The sequence below is a fragment of the Monodon monoceros genome, unplaced genomic scaffold (assembly GCF_005190385.1).
Source record: "Monodon monoceros isolate NGI ecotype Baffin Bay Population unplaced genomic scaffold, NGI_Narwhal_1 Super_Scaffold_9, whole genome shotgun sequence".
In the NCBI taxonomy this organism is placed as follows: domain Eukaryota; kingdom Metazoa; phylum Chordata; class Mammalia; order Artiodactyla; family Monodontidae; genus Monodon; species Monodon monoceros.
This window is the reverse complement of record NW_021703786.1, coordinates 54,967,875-54,995,121: the sequence shown is the minus strand read 5'-3', so window position 1 is coordinate 54,995,121 and position 27,247 is coordinate 54,967,875. Positions and strand designations below refer to the sequence as shown.

At 39.2% G+C, this 27,247-nt stretch overlaps 1 protein-coding gene and 1 non-coding gene across 3 annotated transcripts; both read left to right on the top strand.

Annotated features, from left to right (window-relative positions):
- Positions 1 to 1,931: 1,931 nt before the first annotated feature.
- Positions 1,932 to 27,247, top strand: UTP6 (UTP6 small subunit processome component). Of its 2 annotated transcripts, XM_029212826.1 has the most exons (19): positions 1,932 to 2,136; positions 3,714 to 3,798; positions 8,110 to 8,151; positions 8,388 to 8,480; positions 9,191 to 9,238; positions 9,672 to 9,735; positions 11,418 to 11,536; positions 14,300 to 14,377; positions 15,288 to 15,369; positions 15,809 to 15,890; positions 17,125 to 17,309; positions 17,854 to 17,933; positions 18,303 to 18,380; positions 20,420 to 20,599; positions 21,427 to 21,507; positions 21,714 to 21,823; positions 22,602 to 22,668; positions 25,272 to 25,344; positions 26,412 to 27,247. In XM_029212826.1, the coding sequence occupies exons 1-19, from the start codon at positions 2,045 to 2,047 to the stop codon at positions 26,567 to 26,569; spliced, it is 1,797 nt and encodes a 598-aa protein (XP_029068659.1). In that variant the 5' UTR covers positions 1,932 to 2,044; the 3' UTR covers positions 26,570 to 27,247. The 2 variants fall into 2 exon arrangements, with proteins under 2 accessions (XP_029068659.1, XP_029068660.1); XM_029212827.1 differs by lacking the exon at positions 8,388 to 8,480 and having other exon boundaries at positions 1,996 to 2,136.
- Positions 14,456 to 14,578, top strand: LOC114889822. The gene has a single exon (XR_003792124.1). It is a non-coding gene; the product is annotated as a small nucleolar RNA SNORA54 (small nucleolar RNA).

Here is a 27,247-nt window from a genome sequence, read left to right as displayed (position 1 = left end):
CAAGAGCACTTTTTCTCAGGCCCTTGGGTTCCTTACTTAGAAGGTGTGCTCAGCTAAGGATTCTGAGACCCAGTGGCCATTATGCAAACACAGTTTCTTCTGCTGTATTGGTCTTTCTCTATTAGGTGCTTTTTACCTCTTCAAGAGCTCCTTCTTGTGTTGATATTTTAAAATGTTTGTGATAGGAATAGAAGAGTTAATATATGAGAAACTTAGAACAGTGCACATAGGAGCTGGGCACATAGTAAGTCCAAAATAAGTGATAGCTATTATTATGAGATACAGAAGAGACACAAGAAGGCTTTGCCATTACCGTTATGATAATTCCTAGAGCAAGATAAGCATAGAAGCTAAATTTGAAAATAAGGGAGGAAAGTGTTTATAGTTGGGTTGATTTGATGTAGTTATCCATCAAATTTGCCTTGAAAGGAAAGATTACAATCTCTCAGAGCTTGCTGACTCCTTTGGACCTAAAGAATATTTAGTACATTTTCTTATTCTGTCATGAATTTACTAATTGAGTGCTTATTATATTTTAGGCGTTGTTCTAAGTGCCCAGGTATCGAAGTAGACAAAACAAACAAAAATCACCTGCCCATATGGACCTTACTTTCTAGTGGCATTCCTGCTCTTACTGTTAACACAGGCCCCTAAAGACTTTCCTATTACAAAGAAATTCCATCTTTGTTTTACATCCACTTCCCTCATGTCTTAGAGCTGAGGGGATCAAGAATCAAGCCAACCTTAGCCTAAATTCTGAGACCAGTGGAAAGGAAAGGCACAAGGGTCAAGGGTGGAACTCTTGCTAAGCATATATTCTTCTTTAATAAATCACACGGAGGATCAAGGTGCTAATGCCAATGTTGAAGTAAACAGGTCTAGCAAGAACTCCAGCTTTGGTTTTTTAAATCATCTTCCAGAACTTAAAAAAAACTGAACCATGTAGTTAATATTTTAGGTTTAGTAATTACACCAGCAATGTCGCTTTCAAGCGCGGTTGTCTGACGGTTCCCTTAGAAATGCTAAGTTGCTTGGGCAAAGGTTTAAGGAGGGTCTATATCTTATTGATTCTTCTTTGGGTAACTCCCAAACTTTTCAATACCAAGATTCCCTCTTCTAAAAAAAATACAGTTTCTGATACCCACCCAGGGCCGTATTTTGAAAGACTGCATCTACAAAGCCAGTATAGTGTTTTAAGTAATAAAAATGTCTCCCCATTTAAAAATTAACCAGCCGTCTAATTGGCACATGGAAAACCAGTATCACACTGGTTTACTAAATCTAGTTGAAAGCAAAGACATAGTGTTTGGGACAGCCTGATCCATTTTAGCACCCCCTACAATTTTCATTACGCCTCATTGAAATGTTTACTATAATTTTACGATATCCTCTATCCTTTCCCCTCGGTTTGTTTGTATTTTTTAAAAAGTACTTATTTATTTATTTATTTGCGCTGGGTCTTTGTTGTGGCTTGTGGGCTCCTTAGTTGTGACATGCAAACTCTTAGTTGCGGCACGCACGTGGGATCTAGTTCCCTGACCAGGGATGGAACCTAGGTCCCCTGCATTGGGAGCGCAGCTTCTTAACCACTGTGCCACCAGGGAAGTCCCGGTTTGGTTGTATTTTGGTTCTTGGTGTTGGAAATCAGAATAAAAGGAGATAATATCTTGCAGAAAATGCATTTCACGCCCCTTTCAGGTAACCCCTCTAGACCCGAGGTGATTTTCGCGATCCCAGATCCCGCGCACTGAGCCCCGCCCCCATCCTGGCCCCACCCCTCGACTCCCGTCCTCTTGAGTCCTCCAGAGAAGGGGGGCGGTGCTCGCTGCAAACCCACAGTCAGTCGCCAGGGGGAGACAGCGGCTGCAAGAGCCAGGGCTCCCTGTCCAAGGGCCAGGCGGCGGAAGCGGAAAAGGCGGGACCTGGGGCGCACGTTACGTCAGCACGTGCGAGCGTCTAGGCCGGGTCCCCGGAATAGAGAGGGGGCGCTTCCTGCGCGTGTTGGCTGTGAGAAGGTCTCTGCCGGGTTGTAGAGTTCGACCTCATGGCGGAGATAATTCAGGAACGCATAGAGGATCGACTCCCCGAATTGCAACAGCTGGAGCGCATTGGACTGTTCAGTCGTGCGGAGATTAAGTGAGAGAGCGGAGGAAGAGGAAGGGCTGGGGCGGGTAGAGAGGGGAGGCTGGGGCGTGTGTGTGGCGGGGGGCAGGGATAGGGGGCACTTGGGTTGTGTTTATATTTTCTAATGTGGTAGAAGCCCATTTCCAGATTCTGATGATGCCCAGAATTAATTTCTCATTCATTGCAAGGTGATCCGTCCATTTACCCCTCAAACATACAGACAGCTCTTCATGGAGGAGGTTTTGAGGCTATAAAGGGGATAAAACCAGGATACCCGCCCGTCAAGAGCTAGGTGCCCTGACACAGTATGGTGGGGGAGACAGACAAGTGAAACATTTTGATCACAGTGCAGCGTACTGTAAGTTGATTGTAGTAGAGTACTGCCCTAGAGATGTGAACAGAGAGCCGTGGGAGCCCAGGAGGAGTAGATAATTCTAACAAGACTTGAAGATGGGGATCATTTAATTCGATTTTATATTTTACCCCAGGGCTTCGCCAACAACTAGTATATAGTTGTTACTCATTAATTTGTATAATAGTTTTTAATAGTTTACTGTGACTATTTCTTCATTTTACAATGACTGCGAATGTAGTACTGTGGCTATGGGAACCTTAAAGTAAACATTTGTTTATGAAACGCAACATACTGTGGACTCTTTAATAAGAGTGGACTCTGTATTTAGTTCATCCCTTACCTAAATACAGTGAGTCTTCTCCCATAAGCCCTCTGCAGTAGTGATATAGGTAGAGACAATCTAGGTTTTTTTTTTTTTTTAAATCTACCTGTTGAAAATTCAGAAATAAGAGGAATTTAGGAAAGAAATTTGATTATTATTAAAACCCAATTGACTTGAATTTGGAGGAAAAGAAATCTCTACTAATACCACATATAAATAATGTAAAGTACTACTTAAGATTATTTACTTTGCTGGTGGGAATGTCAGTGGTCCTGGCAATCGATTGACGTGATTTTCATGAAAGTTTTAAGGTACATCTTCATGCCCTTAAGACCACAGAAGTCCTGAAACTAGTATATTGTAAATCAGCTATACTTTATAATAATAATAAAAAAGAACACAGAGGTAATTATGTAAGAGAATACGGGGACTTCCCTGGTGGTGCAGTGGTTAAGAATCTGCCTGCCAATGCAGGGGATACGGGTTCGAGCCCTGGTCCAGGAAGTTTCCACATGCCGTGGAGCAGCTAAGCCCGTGCTCCACAACTACTGAGCCTGCGCTCTAGAGTCTGTGAGCCACAACTACTGAAGCCTGCGTGCCTAGAGCCCATGCTCCACAACAAGAGAAGCCACCGCAATGAGAAGCCCCTGCACAGCAGGGAAGAGTAGACCCCACTCACCACAACTAGAGAAAGCTCACAGGCAGCAACGAAGACCCAATGCAGCCAAAAATAAAAATAAATAAATTTATAAAAAGAAAATATGTACTTGCTTATGAAGGATAATTATTTGGGAATTATATATTTTGGCAAATAGATGTTTCAAATATATTAAAAATAAACTCTAAAAATTCCAAAGTTATTTATTTAACTTCTTGTTTCAAGTGTTACATTTTAAATGGCTTTCTCCTTAGGGCTATCATTAAAAAGGCTTCAGATCTAGAATACAGAATACAGCGAAGAACTCTTTTTAAGGAAGACTTTATCAATTATGTTCAAGTAAGTGAATAATTTTATTACTTTTTAATCCCCTCACAAATGTAAAATCAGTTATGGAATAGTGAGCTTGATGTCAGTTTCCTACAAAATTCTGGAACTGATGATTAGACAGGTAATTTTTGAACAGGAATAGAGGTAATTTGGTAATAGTGTTTCTCCACTAAGGCTTTGGTCCTTGGCAAACTGAACATTTTTTTCTTCTATCGGGTTAGTAGATCAGAGTCTGCCAAAGACCCAGTGTATCAGGATTTCAGCAAGAGGTTTGATCAATTATGTCTTGTGGGGAAAAATAAAGGAAAGTGAGTTTGATGATAGCACATGGTTAGGAAGTTAATGCTTATGTGCCTGAGGTCTGTCGATTTAGAGAGAGGTGAGGTACGCTGCAAGATTCTTCAGTCCTGTAAATGAATGGAAGATTTGATTGAAGATAAAATATACATGCTTGGGACTTCCCTGGTGGTCCAGTGGTTAAGAATCCGCCTACCAATGCAGGGGACACAGGTTCGATCCCTGGTCTGGGAAGATCCCACGTGCCATGGGGCAGCTAAGCCCGTGCGCCACAACTACTGAGCCTGCACTCTAGAGCTTGCATGCCGCAACTAGAGAATGCCCATGCACAAGCAACGAAGACCCAACGCAGCAACCCCCCCCCAAAAAAAATATATATATATACACACACACACACACACACACATGCTAGATCAGTTTTCAGTGGGAGAGAATAATGTGTTGGATGATAAAAATCAGGATTCAGAAAGAATCCAATAATAAGATGTTATAAATCCTCTACTTTGGGACTTCCCTGGTGGCGCAGTGGTTAAGAGTCTGCCTGCCAATGCAGGGGACATGGGTTCGAGCCCTGCTCCGGGAAGTTCCCACATGCCGCGGAGCAACTAAGCCCGTGCTCCACAACTACTGAGCCTGCTCTCTAGAGCCCGTGTGCCACAACTACCGCAGCCCGCGCGCCTAGAGCCCGTGCTCCACAACAAGAGAAGCCACTGCAATTAGAAGCCCACACACCGCAATGTAGAGTAGCCCCCGCTCTCCACAACTAGAGAAAGCCCGCGTGCAGCAACGAAGACCCAACGCAGCCAATAAATAAATAAAATTAAAAACCAAAACAAATAAATCTTATACTTTAACACTAATATAAACATTATAAAAGGTTCTAAGTTTAGCTTTTAAAAAAACCTACTGAATGAACAATGTATGAGACCTGGCTAAGAATCTTGTATTTGAAGGAGGTCCTAAAGCTCAGTAGATTGCTATATCAAAATAGATCAAGAAGTATGTCATGTCAAAACATATAATCTAAGTGATTACATGAACAGAAGTAGAGTGTTGGGTAAGTTAGCTGAGCAGAGGAGGTTGCAAACAGTAGGCACTCAGAAGACGTTGGTTTGAAAAAATATTTTGCATTTGTCAGACTATGTCTGGAGCATTGTCAGCTCAGGATGACATCTTAAGAAGGACTTTGATATTTTAAGAAGACTTTAGTTAGAAGGCAGCCAGGACGTAAACCTTGTTCTGGGAGGAATCATTGAAGGAAATGGAGATGTATAACCTTAGGGAGACTTAAGAAGTGGCAAATAATTTCACTCTTCATATATTTGAAGAGCTATGTGTGGAATAGGTTGATTTGTTTAGTTTTAGAGCACAAATTGAAATAAGTTGATATAAAAACTCACATACACACCTCTCTTACATGTATACCCCCTCTGCCTGCACACAACCATATATACTTGCTATGAGACATAAGTGGCACTTTATATTGAGATTCTGATTATCCACATTGAAAACATAAAATTAGATCCCTTCCTCATGCAAAAATAGATTCCTATGGAATTGAATAGATAAATGTGGGAAAACTAAATCTTCTACAAAAAAATATGAATGACTTCAGGTAGGGAAAGGTTTTTTTTTTTTCTAAATTGAAGTATAGTTGAATTACAATGTTGTGTTAGTTTCTGGTGGACAGCAAAGTGATTCAGCTATCCATATGTATACATATTTTTCATATTCTTTTCTATTATGGGTTATTTCAGGATACTGAATGTAGTTCCCTGTGCTATACAGTAGGATCTTGTTGTTTATCTATTTTATATATAGTAGTTTGTATCTGCTAATCCCAAACTCCTAACTTATCCCTCCTCCATCCTGTTTCCCTTTTGGTAACCTGAGTTTGTTTTCTATGTCTGTGGGTCTGTTTCTGATTCGTTAGTAAGTTCATTTGTGTCATATTTTAGATTCCACATATAAGTGATATCATATGGTATTTGTCTTTCTCTTTCTGACTTACTTCCCTTACTGTGATAATCTCTGGGTCCATCCATGTTGCTGCAAATGGCATTATTTTATTCTTTTTTATGGCTGAGTAGTATTCCATTACATATATATAGCATATCTTCTTTATCCATTCATCTGTCGATGGACATTTAGGTTGCTTCCATGTCTTGGTAAATAGTAAATAGTGCTGCTAGGAACACTGGGGTGCATGTATCTTTTCGAATTATAGTTTTCTGGATGTATGCCCAGGAGTGGGATTGCTGGATCATATGGCAACTCTATGTTTTTAGTTTTTTAAGGAAACTCTATACTGTTTTCCATAGTGGCTGTACCAGTTTACATTCTGGTAGGGAAAAGTTTCTTAAAATGAAGAAGACTGTGAAAGCACAAACCATGAAAGAGAAGATTGATTTGACTATGTTAAAGGTAAAAATTTCTGTGCAAAATAGACATCGTAAATAATGTAAAAAGATAAGCCACAGAATGAGAGAAAATATTTGCAACATAGTCAGAATCTAGAATATGTAAAAAACTACAAATCAAGAAGAAATGACAAACAAGTGGAAAGAAAATGAAAACAACTGGAGAAATAGGTACATGCAGTTCACAAAGGGGAAACATCAGTCATTGGTAAACTTTTGAAAAGATGTTAGCCTCGTTAGTAATCAGGTAAGTATTGATTAAAACCAGGGTGCAGTACTACTTTATACCCATCATATTAATAAACGTTTTAAAGACTGACAGTATCAGCATATAATTTGTCCCACCACTTTCAAGAGCAATTTGGCAATATCCCATGAAGTTGAAGATGCATGTACTGTGTGACCCAGCAATTCCATTCATTCAGTCATACAGTGTATATTGAGTACCTGTTATGTACATGACACTGATGGGGTAGAACAATAAATTAAGCAGACAGAAGTCATGTTCTTGACGAGCTTACATGTTAGTGGTAAAGTTCCTGGATATATCCACAAGAAGATGTGTACAAGAATATTAATTGCAGCTTTTTGTAATAGAAAAATTGGAAACAAATACGCATCACAGGAGGAAGGATAGGTAAATTGCATGTTCATATAATGAAATGCTATACAGCAGTTAAAATGAATGGACTTGAATTCTACATGACAGCAGGGATATATCTAAAGTCAAAATGCTCAGTAAAAATATGGAGTGATGGTTTCATTCAGTATGATACCAGTTGTATAAAGTTTAAAAGCATTCAAGACAACATTATAATGAAGTTTGAAGTCATGCTTGTGAACGATAAACACCTGAGTCAAGATCATCATTTCCTCTGGAGAGGGAGAAGGGTGGAATCAGACATGGGGCGCTTTGCCTTTATTTGAAATGTTTTATTTCTAAAAACGTTTTGAATCAAATATAGTAAAATGTAGGCTTTGACATAGCTGTGTGGTAGCTGCATGGGTGTTCTGTATGCTTCAAATATTTCATAAGACAGTTTTAAAATGAAGCAGGCGATCTTGTAAGGTTCTGTGCCTTCTGTCTCTAGTAGTCTTCAAGCTTAGAGAGGAATTATATAGTAGTGGTTTTTGGAGAGTCTTAGAGGTTCTCAGTGGTCCTTTGGAGGCAAGGGTAGGGAGAGCCAATTAGGTGCCCTGTTTCAGCTAGTACAACCCTGTTTATCTGCTTTATTTGCTTGTGCGTCAGCTAAAATTTTTGAATGGTTAGTTTCCTAAAAGTCTGAACACACCGTTGTAGACGAGGAAGTTAGATTGATATTGTAAATCTTAGAAGTCTTAGAGTTTTAGTAACGTGCTTTCTTTGTATCTAAGATGTTTAGATGCATGCTAATGTATGTATTTTTGAGTTTTGCAGATGTAAGGTGAATTTTTAGTGAATGCTAGACATTTACTGTAAATTAGGTTTCTTGATAGCAAATTATTTTCTGTTTTGTGTTCTTGATCTTTATTTACTTTATGATTTTGACTAAATGCGCCTCCTCTATATAAAAAGTTATACTTTTTCTTGTTTTCTCTTTTTTTGTATGTTTTTCTTTCATAGTATGAAATCAATCTTTTGGAACTGATCCAGCGAAGACGGGTTGTAAGTAGATGATTTTCTGGAAGTTGGAAAAATATATAGAATTAAATAGTGTGACTGCAAAGCTAGAACTTGGGTTTGGGAAGTAGTTGGCATTGATAATTGTGTGGTGGTGCGCTCATAATGATACTTGTAATTATTTGCTTTCTCTACCAGTACTGTTTAAAGATCAACTGGGAATGCTGCTTTGGATAAATGGGATTAAACTGAGGCTTTTTTTTTTTAATGTCCCTTTTTAGCGTATTGGGTATTCATTTAAGAAGGATGAGATTGAAAATTCTATCGTACACCGGGTACAAGGTGTCTTCCGACGTGCGTCAGCCAAGTGGAAAGTATGTGTTCAGAGTGCCCTTAGCTGTAAGGGATGTGAAGATGTGTATTCTACGTATTGTGAATATGGATATTCAAATGTATGGTTGTGGATTCTTATCTTGGGTATCTCAATACTTATTCTAATGATAATATCATGACTTGAAACCACTTACGAAACCATTAAGAAAATTGATCGCATTGCCTTAGAGTTAGTCTGTGAGAATGATGCTGAAAACATGAAAACAGTGGATTTGATTCATATTTAAGGATCAGAAAATTGTCTAGGATTTGGATATGTCTCTAAGTAAAGTACCCCGAGCTGGGGTACTTGGAGGTGGAAGATAAGGTTAGAGTAGGTGCAGCACCTCAGTAACTTGGTTTTCTTCAAGTTTGGTTCTGGGACCGAGATATATTATATGGGAAGTACTTTGGATTCTTGGGAATGACAAATTTTAGTTTGCTGCCTCTGATTGAGACCATTTCAGAAGTGCATTGAACAAATTGGATAGATGATAAATTTTGTCTTAGATCATAGTAGGTGGGAGTGGGGGGACAGAACAAGTTGTCATGGTTAAGAGATCTAAGGCGGGTAAGGAACAGCCTAATAGGCTGAGGGATGTGGCACATTGGATTTTCTGAAATCTGCCTCTGTTGCAAACAAAATTAATGCAAAGGTGTATTGTATATAAAATTCAAACTCAGGCAACTTACTCCATTGCTTTTCTTGCAGGATGATGTTCAACTTTGGCTGTCTTATGTAGTCTTTTGTAAGAAGTGGGTGAGTATTGGGCAGCTCTGTCTTGGTCCCTCTTTCCTGCTTTTGGTTAGTCTGCATTTTAAACCTCATCCTTGACTCTATTGAACTCCATGTTTTCTCCAAAGGTGTGTAAGGTTAACAAATGGGAAAAGAACCCAAGAAGGCTGTTGCATATTTGAATGACTATATAAATGGCTTCCATATCAGCTGAAAAGAAAAGGGTCTTTATGCATATATGTTCAGTAAAGTTGAAAACATTTTTTAGATATTTAAAATGTTTAAGTGGTTTAGGTAGAAGAGAACCCTGAGTGAATCTATTTGTTTATATGTCCTTAGCAATAGCAGATGTCGCCTCATTGGAGTTCATAGTTGGTGAGGGTACAGTGCAGATCACTTAAGAGTTTAATAGCAATGATTTTGCTGTGCAGGAAGTAGAATTTTTCTTCTTTTACAGGCTACCAAAGTTCAACTTAGCAAGGTATTCTCTGCCATGTTGGCCATTCATTCGAACAAGCCAGGTATGGTGAAATCCTTGTCAGTTCTTTTCCTACCTTATTTGTAGACTCAAGCCATTTTGGAATTTATTTTGCTTGATTAAACCTAAGAGAATTCTTTTGAGAACTTGAGCATATGAACTTGGCCTCAGCAGTTTTTATTCCTGAATAGCTGCCTCTTAGTTCATCCCTGCTACTGTGAACTAGTTACTGTGCCAGGTATTGTATCTGTGAGCAAGAAGGACTGAGTTTCTTTTTAGCTGATGGTGAAGGAAACTCTTCAGTCCTTTGAGGGGAATTCTGTTTGGAGGCAGTCAAGTCTGAGGATTTCAGAAACATAAAGGGGAAAATATTAATACAGATTTTACAAGAGCGATTAGCACAGAGTAGGTACTCAAGTTTTGTAAGAGAAGGACTTCTCTTGTGAACACTGTGTAAACAGTACGATATTTTATAGTGAAGGTGCTTCAGTGTCTGTTCTGGAGTATTAGGTTTACAGCGCACGAGACTCAAAATCGGCTACATTTGGCACCGGTTGATTCCGAAGGATACAACAAGACAGCGTTAGTACTGTCAGCCGTTCAGAGGCTTGTCTTTGGTGGGAGGGCATGAGAGCATGGGAGTGGGCAGAGGAGCCACACTGGCGTAGAGGACCCCTGGATGGGTGCAACTTCCAGGTATTATATCTGTGAACTGTGCTCAGTTTCAGGAGTCACATGCTCAAGAAAGCCCAGAGCAGTGGCTGTCTACCATTGATAGCCCTCCTCGTCCAGACACAGTTACAAACCGTGGGTCATTTTTACCAAAAGCAATCTTGCCTGGTAATAGCTGATCTTTTTTTTTTTTAACATCTTTATTGGAGTATAATTGCTTTATAATGGTGTGTTAGTTTCTGCTGTATAACAAAGTGAATCAGCTATGCATATACCTATATCCCCATATCCCCTCCCTCTTGCATCTCCCTCCCGCCCTCCCTATCCCACCCCTCTAGGTGGACACAAAGCACCGAGCTGATCTCCCTGTGCTATGCGGCTGCTTCCCACTAGCTATTTATTTTACATTTAGTAGTGTATATGTGTCCATGCCACTCTCTCACTTCGTCCCAGCTTACCCTTCTCCCTCCCTGTGTCCTCAGATCCATTCTCTGTGTCTGGTAATTGCTGATCTTTATGAAGTTTCTAGGGAGATAACTAGAATGTTACCTCAAGGTTAATTTCTTATGTAGAAGGACAAAGGTTTTTTGTTTGTTTGTTTGAAGACTTTATTCCCAGTAGGTACAATAAAAAATTTACTTTAAAAATTGAGTCATTTGAGAAAAACTATCAACTACTTTAAATACAGAGAAAAGAGCAAAATAATTTATTTCACTGACTCTAAGATGCACAATTTTTTCCAGCATTTTGAGACATTAAAAATTTGTATGTGAGTTAATGATGATGTTGACCTTAGATCTGATGGAATAGAGTAACGGGCACATAAGTACCCACAGATATTAACATTTACAGATTTGGTTTAGAACACTCTAAATTTTAGATAAAGCAACAATACTTTACAGATAACCATTAGAAATTCCCTATCTCCATCCTCTTCCTCTTTTGATAAGATTTTAAAGAAAAGATCTTTGGGTATCAAAATTGGAGCATTGGTCTTTTCATACCTGACTTGATTACTTTATTGAAATGAAGTCTGATGTTTTTCACTTACAGCCTTGTGGATTATGGCGGCCAAATGGGAAATGGAAGATCGCTTGTCTTCAGAAAGTGCAAGACAACTATTTCTTCGGGCTCTGCGCTTTCATCCAGAGTGCCCGAAACTTTATCAAGAGGTGAGTGTGTGTGAACATAAGGTGAGCGTCATGTCTTAGTTTGGTCCTCTGGAGATGTATATACTTTATTAAGTTAAAAAGGCTTCGATTTATGGAGACTAGGAATAAGTAGGGGAGCTGCTGGGGAAAGGGGGTCAGAAGGGTATTTCTTGGCCAGTAGTAGGTGCTGACTTTGCTCATCTTCCAGGTTTTCAGTGAGAGATTGGAACTCCTACCTGTCCATTACTGTGGGGAGGGATAGGGAACTGGACCCTACCTTTCTTTACTTGAGGGTCAGGGTTCAGCCATCTTTATATCTCTGTATGTATGTATTCATTCATTCATTCATTTATTCCCCTCCCCTTCTCCTGCTCTCCCCTCCCATCTCCTTCCTGCTTCTTTTGGCTTCCCTTGCTGTTTTTCCCACTTTGTTTTTATTCTCTTCATCTAGTTTTCTTGAGATAGATATTTCCTTCCCCTCCTGGTGGACTTATTCCCTCTTAGAGGGGTGCACTAGAACAATGAATGATAGCCAGACTTAATTTTAAAAAACCCCGACAAATGCTAGAAATGACCTATTATTGAAACTGCACCCTTTTCTGAGGTGTTTGTCAGAATAAGGGAGAAACTACTGTTGAACTTTCAAAGGAAAATTAAGCCCTGTGTGATGAGGGAGACCCTCATTAAGACCCCTATGTGTGATGGGTCTTAAAGCTAATAGGTTTTGTAGCTGTCTCAACTGTATTTTGGTTTTGTAGTAATTTAATGTTTTATTTTATAGTCTTGCGTCCTTTCTCTTCATATTCTGTTAGACAGTTCTTTGTGGCCTTTATTATTTTTATTGAGAAACTATTATAAGAATCAGTCATCCCTGCTATTAGAGTGCTATTGTATGGTGTTATTGTTTATGTTTTTTGGAGGCTTTCACAATTGCCTAGACTTGTATTTTCTAAAATGGAAATCGATTTTTTGCTTATTCTTATCAAAAGTAAATAGAATTTATTTATTATAAATGGTTCAGAGACAGCAGTTTTTTGAAAAAAGTAACAGAAAAAGTATTCATAATTTTACCTCCCATACTTTTATGCATATTACAGATATTTAAAACAGGCTTTGTTCTGAAAAGTGGGATTCTACTACACATTTTTGTGTTCTATATTTTTACCTAAATACATCACGAATATAGTCCCATGTTAGTATATATTAATTTATATTAGTGGTATTCAAACGTTTTGGTCTTAGGACCCCTTTACAATCTTAAATTACCAAAATCCCCAAGGATCTTTCGTTATGTGGGTTATCTGTTAATTTTTATTTGAAAATTAAATATTTAATTGAAGATTAAAACCAAGAAGTCAAAAATACTCACTTAAAATAATAAACCCATTACATGTCAATATAGGTTACTTATTTTTAAATGAAAAAAACTCTTCTGAAACAAAGTTTAAAGAGAAGAATGGCCTTATTTTACATATTTGCTAATCTCCTGAATATCTGACTGAATAGAAGACAAGCTATATTCTCATCTCTGCTTTTGCATTCATTGTGGGCGATAGCACCCATCATATAGCCTCTGAAAAACCTTAAACTCTTGACAGAATAAGAGTGAAAAAGGCAAATAACATGTTATACTATTATGAAAATAGTTTTAACCTTGTAGACCCTCTGAAAGGGTTTTGAGAACCTCCAGGTATCTCCAAGTCACGTTTTGAGATATACATTATCTGTTCTGATAGTTGCATTTGTTAAAAAAAAAATTTTTTTTAAATTTTACACTCTAAAAGTAATATGTACTTTGTAGAAAATCTTGGGGAAAAAAGCCAGAAAAGCACAGAAAAGGAAACAGTGTGACTGATTGAGGACAAATACTATTAACATTTCTTCATAGGCTTTTTTCCTGTGCACATTTTTTACATAATGTAATTGTGTTACATGCAAAATTTTATAGCCAGCTTTAAAAACAAAGTAGAATATCACTAGAAATGTGATGCACCATTACTAAATTATTGTAACTGTTTTATGGCCGCATCACCAGTCTGCTTCTTTTATAATATATTTTACTTTCCCTACTTTTAGACACTTAGATTGTCTGCGTTATTTGCTCTTATACCCTTGTGTATGAAACTTCTAGGTATTTAGGATTATTTCCTTATGATCGATTTCTGGAAGCAGAATTTTTGGGTTAATGAATATAAACATTGTTTTTTTTTTTTTTGTGCTACGCGGGCCTCACACTGCTGTGGCCTCTCTCGTTGCGGAGCACAGGCTCCGGATGCACAGGCTCAGCGGCCATGGCTCACTGCGGCATGTGGGATCTTCCTGGACCGGGGCACGAACCCGTGTCCCCTGCATCGGCAGGCAGACTCCCAACCACTGCGCCACCAGGGAAGCCCAAACATCGTTTTTAAACTTGTCATTTTAATATGTCTTGTAACACAGAATTCAAAGTATTAAAAATTCTGGACAAATCCAACTTTGTATTATGTGTTAACCATATGTTTGTATAGAAACATTCAGGAGAGGGAATTCCCTGGTGGTCACAGCAGGGACCCGGGTTCTATCCCTGGTTGGGGAACTAAGATCCTGCAAGACACGTGGCACGACCAAAAAAAAAAAAAACAAAGCCTCATCAACGTCAGCTAGTTTCATAACAAGATAGATTATAACACTCCCTCCACACTTCCCCAGATCTGATATTTATGAGTAAAAAGAAGCATGTTATATATTTCTAATTAAAAAATTATCTCCAAAGGTTTTCAGTTCATTATTTCCCTTCTGTGTTAGTATTTTAGGATGGAGCTGATGCATGCTGAGAAACTGAGGAAGGAAAAGCAAGAGTTTGAAAAAGCCAAGATGGATGTGGTAAGATCCTAATGTATTGTCACTTGTTAACAAGATATAGTGTTTTGAACCTGCTTAGGAGTAACAGAAAATCTTTAGGAGCACTGTTCGTGACTTGCCGGTCTGCCCGTGGCTGGCGGGTTCCATTCCAGTGCCACAGCAGTTCCAGCACCACGCGACTGACTGCCTGGTGGCTCTTGGTTTCAGGTCTTGGAGACAAAGTGGGAATAAAAAAGAAAATCTTTAGAATGTACTTTTCTTTCCAACTTAATATTTTGAAACTTTTAAATGTCTTGCATTGATTTAATTAAAATGGGCTTAGTAATAAAAATGGAATTTTGTGCTTTAAAAATAGATATTTGGACTAATTGGAGTGGTCCTTGAAATTATTACTGATGGAATGGCTACATACTGTTCTTTATGATCTCATTAAATGATATGTTAATGGGTCGAAGGAGCTCAAGAAAGGTTGTGAAACGTGTGATTCCTAGCCTTCTTTCTTTTTCTTTTTATGTAATTTTTTATGTGACAGAGTAAGTTTAAAGAAACAAGTTTGAGAATATTAGAGCTGAAAAAAGAACTTCACTATCACCTGTTATTGTGGTTACCAGCTTTGAACTTTTTTATCCAAATAAAATCTTACACAGAAGGGTGAACGTGGCATGTAAAACTTGACCTATTCTGGTCTAGGTAGAGAGTGAGGCCTTAAGCCGTGTAATCTTGCTACAACTCTGGGAGCCTGAGAATACAGTGGAAGATCAGTGATCTTATTCAAGCTGTACATTTTACAAGTGAGGGAACTGGCCCAGAGAGAGACGTGATTTGCCAGAGGTCATGTGGCACAGGTAGTCTAGGATTGTTAATTTTCATTCTAGCACTATTTCTACTTACTGGCATTACCCGTTCAGTTGTTTAATATCATACTCTTTAGGGGAATCTCGAGTATGCTGAAGAAATCCTTATGGGCGAGTTGGCAAGGATCATCTACAAAAATTCTGTAAACATAATTAAAAGTAGGTATCCTTTGAAAATTTATTTATGATGGGAAAGTGAAACATTCAATTTATAATGAGGAACCTTTAGCCTATTTTGAAAATTTCTGTTAGAATGTGTATAAAACTCTGATTATAGGGAATAGTGCCCCGATTCTTTCAGAAAAGGCTTATTTCCCCTTAGATTATAACTGAACATTTCAATAAGTTTTTGAGTACTTAAATCATGTGGGGAGTTGAAAAGAGTAAATGATTTAGTACATTCTTTTGTGTCCTAAAGATGCTTAGAATAAAGTCCTTAATGAATACTCAAATGTTAATAATGACTTTGCTTGTATAGTGGGTGATTTTTTTGTTGTATCTTACTTCCCATTTTATAAAAAAACCAAAACTAACTCCAGTACTTTAAGAAAGTGCTCCTTTAGAGTCTTACTCCCCTCCCCCGCTTTTTAAATTTTAGGTGCAGAATTTCATGTGTCACTGCTTTCAATTGCACAGCTATTCGACTTTGCCAAAGATCTGCAAAGAGAAATTTATGATGAGTAAGTAAAATAGTGGAAAAGTGAATATGTCTGTTTTGATCTTGTGGTAAGGGTTTGAAGTTGGGTATTTAGAAAGGGGGAAAGAAGATACCATACAAAATCCTTGGAAGAAAGCTGTTTTAGGACTATTGTATAGTATTTTATGTATACATAAAAAGTGTATTTTTGGAGAAGTTGTTTGACTCACTTACTGGCTTCCCTTGGGAAATAGTTTGCCTTTGTTCAATAAGAAATATGTCCTATAGCTTATATAAAAATCTATATTCCTGCTTTCCTGGCATGTCTTTTGTCCTTAAGATGAGAGTTGTACTCAGGAATGTTTATAGTTGAGTGCTGCAGGTAATCAGACATTATTCTTTTTTTAAATTTATTTCTTTAATTTATTTATTTTTGACTGCATTGAGTCTTCGTTGCTGCGTGCGGGCTTTCTCTAGTTGTGGCGAGCAGGGGCTACTCTTCGTTGCGGTGCACGGGCTTCTCATTGCAGTGGCTTCTCTTGTTGCCGAGCACGGGCTCTAGGCGTGCGGGCTTCAGTAATTGTGGCACGTGGCCTCAGTAGTTGTGGCTTGTGGGCTCTAGAGCACAGGCTCAGTAGTTGTGGTGCGTGGGCTTAGTTGCTCCGCAGCATGTGGGATCTTCCCGGACCAGGGCTTGAACACGTGTCCCCTACATTGGCAGGCGGATTCTTAACCACTGCGCCACCAGGGAAGCCCCAGACATTATTCTTTTAATGTCTGGTTATATGGTTGAAGAATTATTTGCAGCCTACCTTGTGGGTACTTCACCCTTAATAGGACTCTTACTTTCGTAGGAGATAAGAGAGAACTTGGATCAGTTTGCTCTGTGGATACCTTTAGGGTTTCGGTACATGATTAGGCTCCTTCTATTAGAGAAAATCAAGAGTCTAGATATGATAAGGTTTTCTTGGGCTCGAGAACCAGGTATCTTGTCACACATACCTGCTGGTTTGACTTTGAGAGCTAACCTACAAGTTAACATTTGTGAATGATGTCTGAAACAATCTGAAACTAACAAGTGTGTGACAGCTCTGATCCATTGACAACATTTACATAGTGAGGGTGAAGACATCTGGGGAGCCTGTTGGGAAATGACCCTTTTGGTGCTGGAATTGTTAAAGGGGTGTCCTGGGTACATTTTCAGAGCATCGGGACTGTCTCTCTGTTTGACGTTCTGAGTTAATCTTATGTCCTAGGTTGATGGCAGTATTTTTCAGCCTTCAGGCTCTGCATACAGACGACCCCCTCACTTGGGATTATGTGGCCCGCCGAGAATTAGAGATCGAGTCACAGCCAGGAGAAGAGCCGCCCACAACGAAACAAACCAAAGTGGCAGAGGTGGGCCGCCGGGAGGAGAGGTGCTGTGCTGTGTATGAAGAGGCGGTGAAGACTCTGCGTACAGGTGAGCTTCACCAGGCCCTGTGTGCTGAGGAGTAACGGTGTTCCTGAATATGAACCTGAAGCTCCATTCCCATGACCAGAATCCATTTCTGGAACCTCTCTGTGGTAGTTTACAGTGTGCCTGGCTTTTCCAACTTGTTCTTTCTCTTATGACCTTCCTCGATAGCTGTGGCATTTGTTCATTTATTTGGGGAAATAAATGATACTTAGGATGTGATCATTCAGAAGGTTGTTTCATTATCATTACTTAATTATCTTCTATTATAGATTTACTTGATAATTTTGTAATATTGGAAAATAAAGGTAAAGGGTGCATGACATGGATAAGACTTTTAATTTTTGTATTTATGTCACTACTCAGTTGTTTGCCCTCAGTATTTGAGATGTTTGATAGGCTGTAATCAGAATAACTTATATTTTTCACCAGACTAAACCAGTTTAAACTCTTCCTCAGAGGAGTTTTCCCTTCAAAGAAAAGATGTACGATGACTGTTAAACTAAAAGGATTGCTGGTCTGATCAACATAATCCCTCTGATTTTTCCAGAGGCCATGTGCAAGTGTTACATCAACTTTTGCATGGAAAGGTTTGCTAAGAAGACAAGCAGTCGGCACCTCAGAGAGAAGGTATTGACTTTGTTATGTGGTTACAGTGGCTGACTAGAAAGTGTCTTCTGAAAGGACATAGGCACAGGTTTTTGGGGTCTGAGACAGCTTCCAAGAACTTGGTGCATAACCACTCTTTGTCCTGTGAATGACCTGTCATTCTGAAGGTCTGAGTCTGCTTTGCCCTAGTTCTGGCCACCAGGTAAGGAGGTCCTCTCTTCCTGGGTTGTGCTTGGTGCCACTGCCCAGATCATTTAATCATAAGTGAAACCACCTCTGTCCCTTCTTTCAATTCTCAGAAAGGTGTAAAACTGCTTTCGTTCCTGTCAGAGGCCAAAGACCCCTGCTGGGAGCTTTGTGATGAACTGAGAGATGTTTTTCTGATTTCAGAGGCTGGAAAGAACCATGGTTGCATTCAGGAAGGCACATGATCTCAAACTTCTATCAGAATTCCAGTACAAGCAGTGGGTAAGGACCTGGACACATTCAGTGTCAATTACATGTACTTAATTCTGGTTGGTTCAGGCTGGTGTCATGTGTTTTAATATACATAGTTTTATGGCTAAGCACATTTGGAAGATTGGCATGGTAGATGTAGAGAGTGTTTATTATTTGGCTGTCAGTATTTAGTGTGTGCCAGAAATGAAATCTGTACCAGTAGAGGGAGGAATATTGTAATATATAGTGGAAAACACGCAGAACAGAGTCACAACTGGGTGTATTTTGTTTGTCCGTCCATTCATGTTTTCCTGAACCTACGCTTGGCTTAGATTAACCGCTGGTACAATAAAGACAAATTAGATGTGTTCAGTGTTTTAGAAGCTGACATTCTGGTAAGAGGCATATTAACCCATCCTTATACTCTGAAGTGGGTAAGGATTATTATATAGAGACCAGAATAATGTAGTGTGGGAATACACAGGTCTAGACTGGGTTTTGTGACTTAATAGGTAGGTAATGGGCAAACCACTTAACCCTTCTGAGTTGGTTTACTTGATTTTAGAATAATGATAGTGATCCTTGTTTTTGCCACCTCACGAAGTTGTTGATAGCATTCCATGAGATGGTGAATGTGTTAATGTATTTAAATACTTTCTTAGTGGAAAAAAAAGGACAAAAATCTTTATATTTATTGAATGCCTTTTATTTGTATAACTCTTAACCTCTTTTGATTTATATAATTTACACAATTTTTATGTAATTGCAGTTAATGTCTTGCTGTTTTGTACTGTGTTGTACTGTTTTTACATTTACATTTTTTCTATACTTTATACGTAGATCGACATAAACTATTGATATATATTAGTAGCGTATTGTATTGTACCACGACTGGGTACCCTTCTTCCATTATGGAACCTATCTGTGAAAAATCCCAGGCCTGATGAGTTCAGCTGCTCTGTTGGAGCTACTGAATGCTGCTGGCAGGACAGTCCGTCCCACCCTGTAAATTCAGCTGGGCGTGGCTTAGAGTGCCTTGGCAGTCCTGCTCTCTTTCCATTATTAGTTTCTTTTGGCATTCTGAACTTGGATTTCCTTTCGGATCCAAGCTTTCTGTCATCTTCAGCTTCTTGCACATGCTGGTGGGAGAGTCTTCTCTTTTTCCTGGGGATCTCTGCTTTCACCTAATGCCTGTTCTTCCTTAAGTCTCAGCATAGATGGGGCTTCCTTTCTGGGAGTCCTTTCTCATCACTGCCAAAGATTCTGTTGTACTTTGTACTCTTCTGTTTTGTACTTTGTACTTCTGCTTTGTACTCCTGTAGCATATGATTCTTTTTCTGTGATGGTACGTATCAGCCTCTCTGCTACTAAATTGGAGGCGCTGTGGGCAGTAGGGAATGCACCTGACCTCCTCATTATTGAGTCTAGACTGTATAGCATGCAATTAACATGCTTGCTGAATGAATGCATTATATACTGCCATTTACTTGCTTTTTCACAATTTTGTAGAATTGGATTGGTTTTAGGTTTTTCTTTCCCTGTTACAGTAGTGTGGACAGAAGCATTTTTAAACAGATATTTCCTCCTGTTCATTTATTTGTTGGGTCATATTTGTTAAAGTAAAATTCCCAAGTTTGTGGCATGAACAGTCTCATGACTCTTTTCAGAAAAATGGGTACCAGTTTATAGTGTGCCCAACTCTGTTTGAATGAATAAACTTGTTTCTTTACCATCCCACAAATACTGGTGGTGGATGTGGGTTTTATTATAGTGAACTATTTTATTAAAAATATAACTTTCAACCTAAATTATTTAGGCCATCTGCTTTTCACTTATGTTTTTTTTTTTTTTTTCACTTATGTTTTTTTGATAGCCCTTGGGGATAGGAGCAGGGAATGGAGGAGAAATTCCAGATTTTTTACTTTGCGCCTGTTTGGGCACCATGGTGAAAGGTTTAGAAGAAAGGCTGTTGAATCTATTGCCTCGCATGAGGTCTTTATTTGTCCCCATTTCCATAGATAATGTAGCTCTCAGTAGATACTTTTCCAATGACCCTTTGTCTTATCCAGAGCGAGTTGTTGCTGCAACATGACTTCCTTACAGAAGCTCTGGAGGTGGCAGGAGCCGGGATGGAATTGTTCAGAGGCTCCGTGATGATGTGGCAGGTGAAGCTGCAGGTCCTGATTGCCTCAAAGAGCCCTGACGTAGCCATGCTTTTTGAAGAAGCCTTTGTGCACCTGAAACCCCAGGTCTGTGAGTTGTGTCTTTTGTATTTCATTCTGTTTGGGAAACCTTTTAAGACTGCAGCCAAAGCTCATTTGGAGTAGACTTGTCTAAGGAAAGCTGGCCCCAGAGGGCATATGTGATGATGGTTCAGGGATCATGGGTGGAAGAATTACTTCCATTTACCAGCCTATTTCTAATTCATTATTTGAAAGTCGACTAAATTATGTAAACTTTTCTATTCCTGTTTATATATCTTATAAGTGAGAAATACTAATAGAATATTATTTCTAAACTTTAAAGTTTAAAAGACTAAACCTTAAAGCTTTGCAGTGAATCTTTTATACTAGTAGGAAAAAGATATTCCAGGAGTTAAAATAGGGGGAAAAAAAATCATAATTATTTTACCGCTCATTTGTATGTGCTGCTGGGACATGAACAAAGGCTAGATAGTTCAGCCTAGATTAGTTAGCACTTGTGTTGTGGTCCTACACAGCAGAGACGTGACCTGGGTAGCTTGGGTCTGACTAGTTTGGGGTTGTTAAGTGCTTAACTTACTGGTAATTGATGATAATAACTTTAGGCAGTATTCCCCAACAGGGGGAAGTAGAATTAACAGGAGAGTATTGCTTTGGGCGACTGGGTCTGAAGGCTGTCTGTGTTCCGGTGTACCATTCCTGAGAGTGGTACTGAGAGTTCTGTACAGTGGGGCAGACTGGGAATGACTCTGTATTGCACATATTGATTATCTCAGGAGGAACCTGTCTTTATAGTGACGAGTTTTCAGAGCATAGTGCTAAGATGTCATTTTCTAACCTTTTTTTTTTTTTTTTTTTTTTTAAATTGTGAGCAGATTTGTCTGCCATTGTGGATTTCTTGGGCAGAGTGGAGTGAAGGTGCCAAAAGCCAAGAAGACACTGAAGCAATCTTTAAGGTACAGGCCCCCTGTTGTAAGTCTTGTGTGTGGGGAATGAGCAGATAGCCCTGCTAGTTGGCTAGCTTTCAAAGGGTTATTTCTAAAGCAGGTGCTCCTTTTAAAGCACCTATTCATTGCATGGCCTGGGATGGTTTTGGAAAAATTTGTTTTGATATGTAGACATTTCCTCATGTAGCTTGTTTCTCTTTTCTTTTAAATTTTAGAAAGCTGTCTTAGCTGTCACGGGTGGCGACTCAGTCACTCTGAAGGATAAGTACCTGGATTGGGCTTATCGAAGTGGTGGCTACAAAAAGGCCAGAGCTGTGTTTAAAAGGTACTCACAGACACGCATAGCTATTATGAGTCTCTCAACTCCCTTCTCAGCCCCTCGTACCCAGATTATATGAATCACAAATAGATGGAGGAATAAATCCAAGGACTGTTAAGTTCATACCCATTGTGGAAAATTTAAAAAAAAGAGAGAGAGAGGTAACTAATAATTCATTGTAATCCTATCATCAAGAGAAAAACCATCCTAATGTATCATTTTAAAATTTGTTTTTCACATGTCTGAGATTATGCTATAATCGCACGTGGTGTACCACTTTTATTGATGAACATTAGACTGGCCTTTTTCCTACCAGTTACAATTCTTCATAAATAACATTTATTAAAAACAACTATATGATATACCACCCTGTGGACGTGCCATGATTTATTTGGCCACAGTAACTGCTTTGATGAACCTTTGTGCACAAATATTATTTGTCCGTATTGGAAATTATTTTCTTAGAATATATTCTTAGAAATGGAGTTCTTGGTCTCCTTCAAAAAGACCTTGAGATGAAGGAGAGGGAACTTAAAACCCTGAGAGTGAGAAAGAAGAGAACAGGAAGAGAACTGGGTAGGTGTTTGGTGGTGGTGAAGAGTAAAGGCACTGGAGATTGAAAATGGTGAGTGACTGGTAGCCAGGTCCAGTCGCCATGCTGAACTGCAGCCAGGACTTTATCCAGCTACGTGTGGCGGAGGCACTGGCGCAGGTGTTTATATTCATGCGATGTAAGAGGCTTTCTTCACTGTGGAAGATAACGGTTCCCCCTGTTCCTTTTTAGTTTACAGGAAAGCCGTCCATTTTCAGTTGATTTTTTCAGGAAGATGATCCAGTTTGAAAAGGAGCAAGTAAGTGTCCTGTCTATGCATTTTTTGTCTGGGAATGTGGATTAGTGCTAACTAATCTATGGTAGCACTTTGTTATTTAAAAAGCTGTCCTTATAATACAGTATAATTTCTGGTCCCTTCCTCCAACCCCTTTTTCATAGATGTGGCTTTAGGAATGGTAAGCAAAGAAGAAAAGGTACATGTCTGGAAACTAGACAACTCAGATGTCACCTCTTACAGGAAGTCCTCCCTGCCAGGCTGTGTGAGGTGCTGCTTTTCTGCCTCCAGTGCCCCGTCTGTCTCTTGTTTTGGGTTGTGAGGTAGAGAGTAGGCACTCGTAACTGTTTCTGGTGTTCTTTAACTGAACTTGTGAGTGAGAAAAAATACAGGAAAGTGTCAGTTAAAAAAAATTATACATGAAAGTCCAAATATATCTGTAATCCCCTCGCAATAACACAACCGATCATATTTATTTTTATTTTTGTTGTTTTCTTTAATCCTTATTTACATACATATGCACAGTTTTATGATGTTTTATTTCTGACTTACGTGACATGTGGAGGTTCTCACTGTTTTTTCCTTAACATCATTTTGTAAACACATTCTTGTGTTTTTACCTGGCATCATTTTTAATGGTTGTTGTATTATTCTTAAACCTGTAGTTTTCTTAACCATTCCATTACGTTTAGGTTTGTTTCTAGATTTTTGATATTGAAAACAGCGCTGCAAGCATTTTGCTTATATAGTTTTTTTTTTTCCTTCTCTTTTGAGGACTGGAGATACTGGCTTTTTTGTTTTTTTTTAAAATAAGTTTATTTATTTATTTATTATTTATTTTGGCTTCGTTGGGTCTTCATTGCTGTGCGTGGGCTTTCTCTAGTTGCAGCGAGCGGGGGCTACTCTTCGTTGCGGTGCACGGGCTTTTCATCGCGGTGGCTTCTCTTGTTGCGGAGCACGGTCTCTAGGCGCATGGGCTTCCGTAATTGTGGCACGCGAGCTCAGTAGTTGTGGCTCATGGGCTCTAGAGCGCAGGCTCAGTAGTTGTGGCACACGGGCTTAGTTGCTCCGCGGCATGTGCGATCTTCTGGGACCAGGGCTCCAACCTGTGTCCCCTGCACTGGCAGGCAGATTCTTAAACACTAGACCACCAGGGAAGTCCCTATACTGGCTTTTTAAATGGTTCTTTACATATTGCCAGATAGTTCTATAAAAGTTATACTTACTTATAGTGATAATCACCATGTATATATATCAGTATACCTGTTTCCTCCATACCTTCTCCAAGTGTTCAGTTTCGCCTTCTCTCTTTTATTTTGGTATTTTGATTGGTGTTTATTTGTTTACTTTTTTTATTTGCCACACTGCACGGCATGCAGAACTTCCTCGACCAGGGATTGAACCCATGCCCCCTGCAGTGGGAGCATGGAGTTTTAACCACTGGACCACCAGGGAAGTCCAGGGATTGGTGTTTATTATTTTTATTTGAATTTTGAAAAAGTAACAATGAGGTTGAACTCTTATTTTCATAGATTTGACCATTGTGTGGGTCAGTGATCTGTTCTTGTCTTACAGTATAGGACTTAGTCTAGCGTAATAATTCATAGCCAGGCTTTGGATTAATAACACAATGGTTATGTGCCTTGGGCAGGTCACTTAATTCTAAGCTTCGACATCCTTATCTGTAAAGGAGGTCGGAACACCTGTTCCAGGGGTGTGAGGGTTACAAGGCCAAATGGGAGACTGGATGGAAAGGACTTTGCACAGTTCCATGCACACTATGAGCCCTTCACAAAGTGTGGTTCTGTTTTTCATGCATGTGTAAGATGTGAGGTTAAACTGGCGTTTTATAAATTAGTACAGTCTCAGCGAAGAGAAATTGGAATGAGGAAATAGTTACTTGACTACACAGAAAGATTTTTAAACTGAAGATGTTAATTAATCTGCTTTGAAAATGAAACAAAGAGAATAGTTTAAATGGAAGTAGAGGTGAAGAATTAACATGTATTGATTGTAAAGTTAGCACTGTCTACTCTGCTTGGTGCATAATTCATCAGCATTTTAATTGAATCCTTGTAGTTGTCCTAAGAGATATTATTGTCCTCATTTTATGGGTGAGGAAACTTTAAGGTCTGTCTGATGGGTTCAGAAAACTTCCTGAAGTTCATATAAGTAGTATTTATATATATTTTGCCTTGATATAAAAAGTTTTAAGGTGGGTATGGCTAACATGTGCTAGAGCCCAGATATTCAAAGGAAGAAATCCCTTACCATAGGGAGTAGAACCTTCCCCATTTATTTATTTAAATCCTGCTCCTCCCTCAGGGCTTTCACATATATTTTCCCGTGGAGGTGCCCATGTTCCCCCAGGTGAGAATTAATTAGGCTTTTTCCTTGCCACCAAAACAAAGTGCTTTTATCACTGTTTGGTGTTTACTTCACTCTGCCATGTAGTGTCTTTGACTTTTCTCTGGATAGGTTCAGAGTCAGGCTGTGTTCATTTAAACCTGTCTCTCCTCCCCTTCAAATGCCTAATAGTTGATAGCTGCGTAACAATACGTGTGAAATGAATTTGTGACGTTATAAATTAGGCTTTTGAGGCAAGATTGTCTGATTATTTTTGTTAGGAATCCTGCAAGATGGCGAACTTAAGAGAATATTATGAGAGAGCTTTGAGAGAATTTGGATCTGTAGATTCTGGTAAGTAAACTTCAGTTATAGACACGTGGGTCTGTTTGCATGTGTGGTCTGTAACCTATGATGGTTAGAATAGTGGTTCTTAACTGCTTTGGGGTCATGGGCCTCTTTGAGGATAAAACTTGGCATCCTTCCCCTGCCTCCTCCCTCACTCAGTGCATAAATGCTGGCAGACATAATTTTGCTTATAATTTCAAGTTCACAAGCCCAGGTATCCATGGGTCTTCTGTTAAGAACTCTGGACTAGAAGGAGGTTTGTTTGGTTTGGTTTCCTTGAAAAATGTGATATTTGTAAGGAAAAGGTTAATAATGTAGGTCAGAACAAAATGGGGTGGGAATTACAGCAGAAGGGTAGTGGGATACTAATTGACAAAGATTGTCATGGGCTGTTGCCACATTGTATCTAATTTATAGGACTTGTAAAATATACTTCTTGGTATAGGTTAAGTCATGTAAAGTCTGTTTACTTGTGAACTCAAAAACTGACATGTAGAGTTGTTAAACTCAGCTTTAAAACAATGCATTAGCTTTTTCAAGGTTTCAGCAGACCTTCCAGTGAAATGAATGAATATGGCATTTTTACTAACCCAAGCAAGTTTTATTAAGCAGACTGACAAGGTCCTAATGAACTCATTGAGGTCTGTTTCACCTTGAAAGAGACTCAGCAAAATCCTCCCTCTACAATATTTAGTATTTTTGAGTTTATGAAATATATAGACTGTCATGATTCTTTCTTTTTAAAGTGAAAGCAGTTTTCTTGAGAGATACACATTCTATAGTAGAATGTGGGCTGTGTCAGAAGGTGAGAGCACTAGACTGTCACGATCCAAGTGAAGATTTCTACTTTAAAAAAAAAAAAAAAAAAAGGCTTTGAAATACCGTAGTGTAAAGAAGCTGAGAGAGGTATTCCATAGGTTTTCCATAGGGTTCTAGGAAAATAACAGCAAGAAGTTATTAAGTTTCTTAGAAATCTTGCATTGAATTGATATTAAATAATTAAGTTTATGTAATAAAGCCTTGTCAGTTACCTAATTGTATGTTTACAGTAATTTTGGGGGTTCCCTTTAAAGATCTTTGGATGGATTACATCAAAGAAGAATTGAACCACCCCCTTGGTAGACCTGAGCACTGCGGACAGATCTACTGGCGAGCCATGAAAATGTTGCAGGGAGAGTCAGCAGAGCTGTTTGTAGCTAAACATGCTGTGCACCAGGCCGGCCAGCTGTGAAAAGAGGAAGAACGCAGCCAACTTTGTGAAATAGTGTTGTAAGCCCTCTGCGTAGTTTTGTATTATGCATTCACCTGCAGTTTGCTGAGATGGCAGACGAGATGGTGTCTGATTTTGAGACATGCTTTAATTTTGTTAATGTGCTAATCTTTAATTCCAGAAAAGAGAACTGCTGTTTAGTGGCCAGAGGCCAATTGTTGAGGCCAGACTTACCATAGGTCCTAAATGTTTTCCAAAATACATGGAAATCGTATCACTGATCTTCTTTTATTACCACCGGTCAAACTTGAGTATCTCTAATCTAGACCCAGGGGTCAGTTAAGATAGAGAGGAAAGTACAGTTCTGTTTGTTTATTTTCTCTTTATTATAAAAGTATATGTGGGGGCTTCCCTGGTGGTGCAGTGGTTGAGAGTCCGCCTGCCGATGCAGGGGACACGGGTTCGTGCCCCGGTCCGGGAAGAGCCCACATGCTGCGGAGCGGCTGGGCCCGTGACCCATGGCCGCTGAGCCTGCGCGTCCGGAGCCTGTGCTCTGCAACGGGAGAGGCCACGACAGTGGGAGGCCCGCGTACCGCAAAAAAAAAAAAAAAAAAAGTATATGTGGTATGTATTTGTTGTCGAAAATATGGGCGGAATAGAATAATGTGGAAAAGAAAATAAAAGTGTTCTGTAATTTTA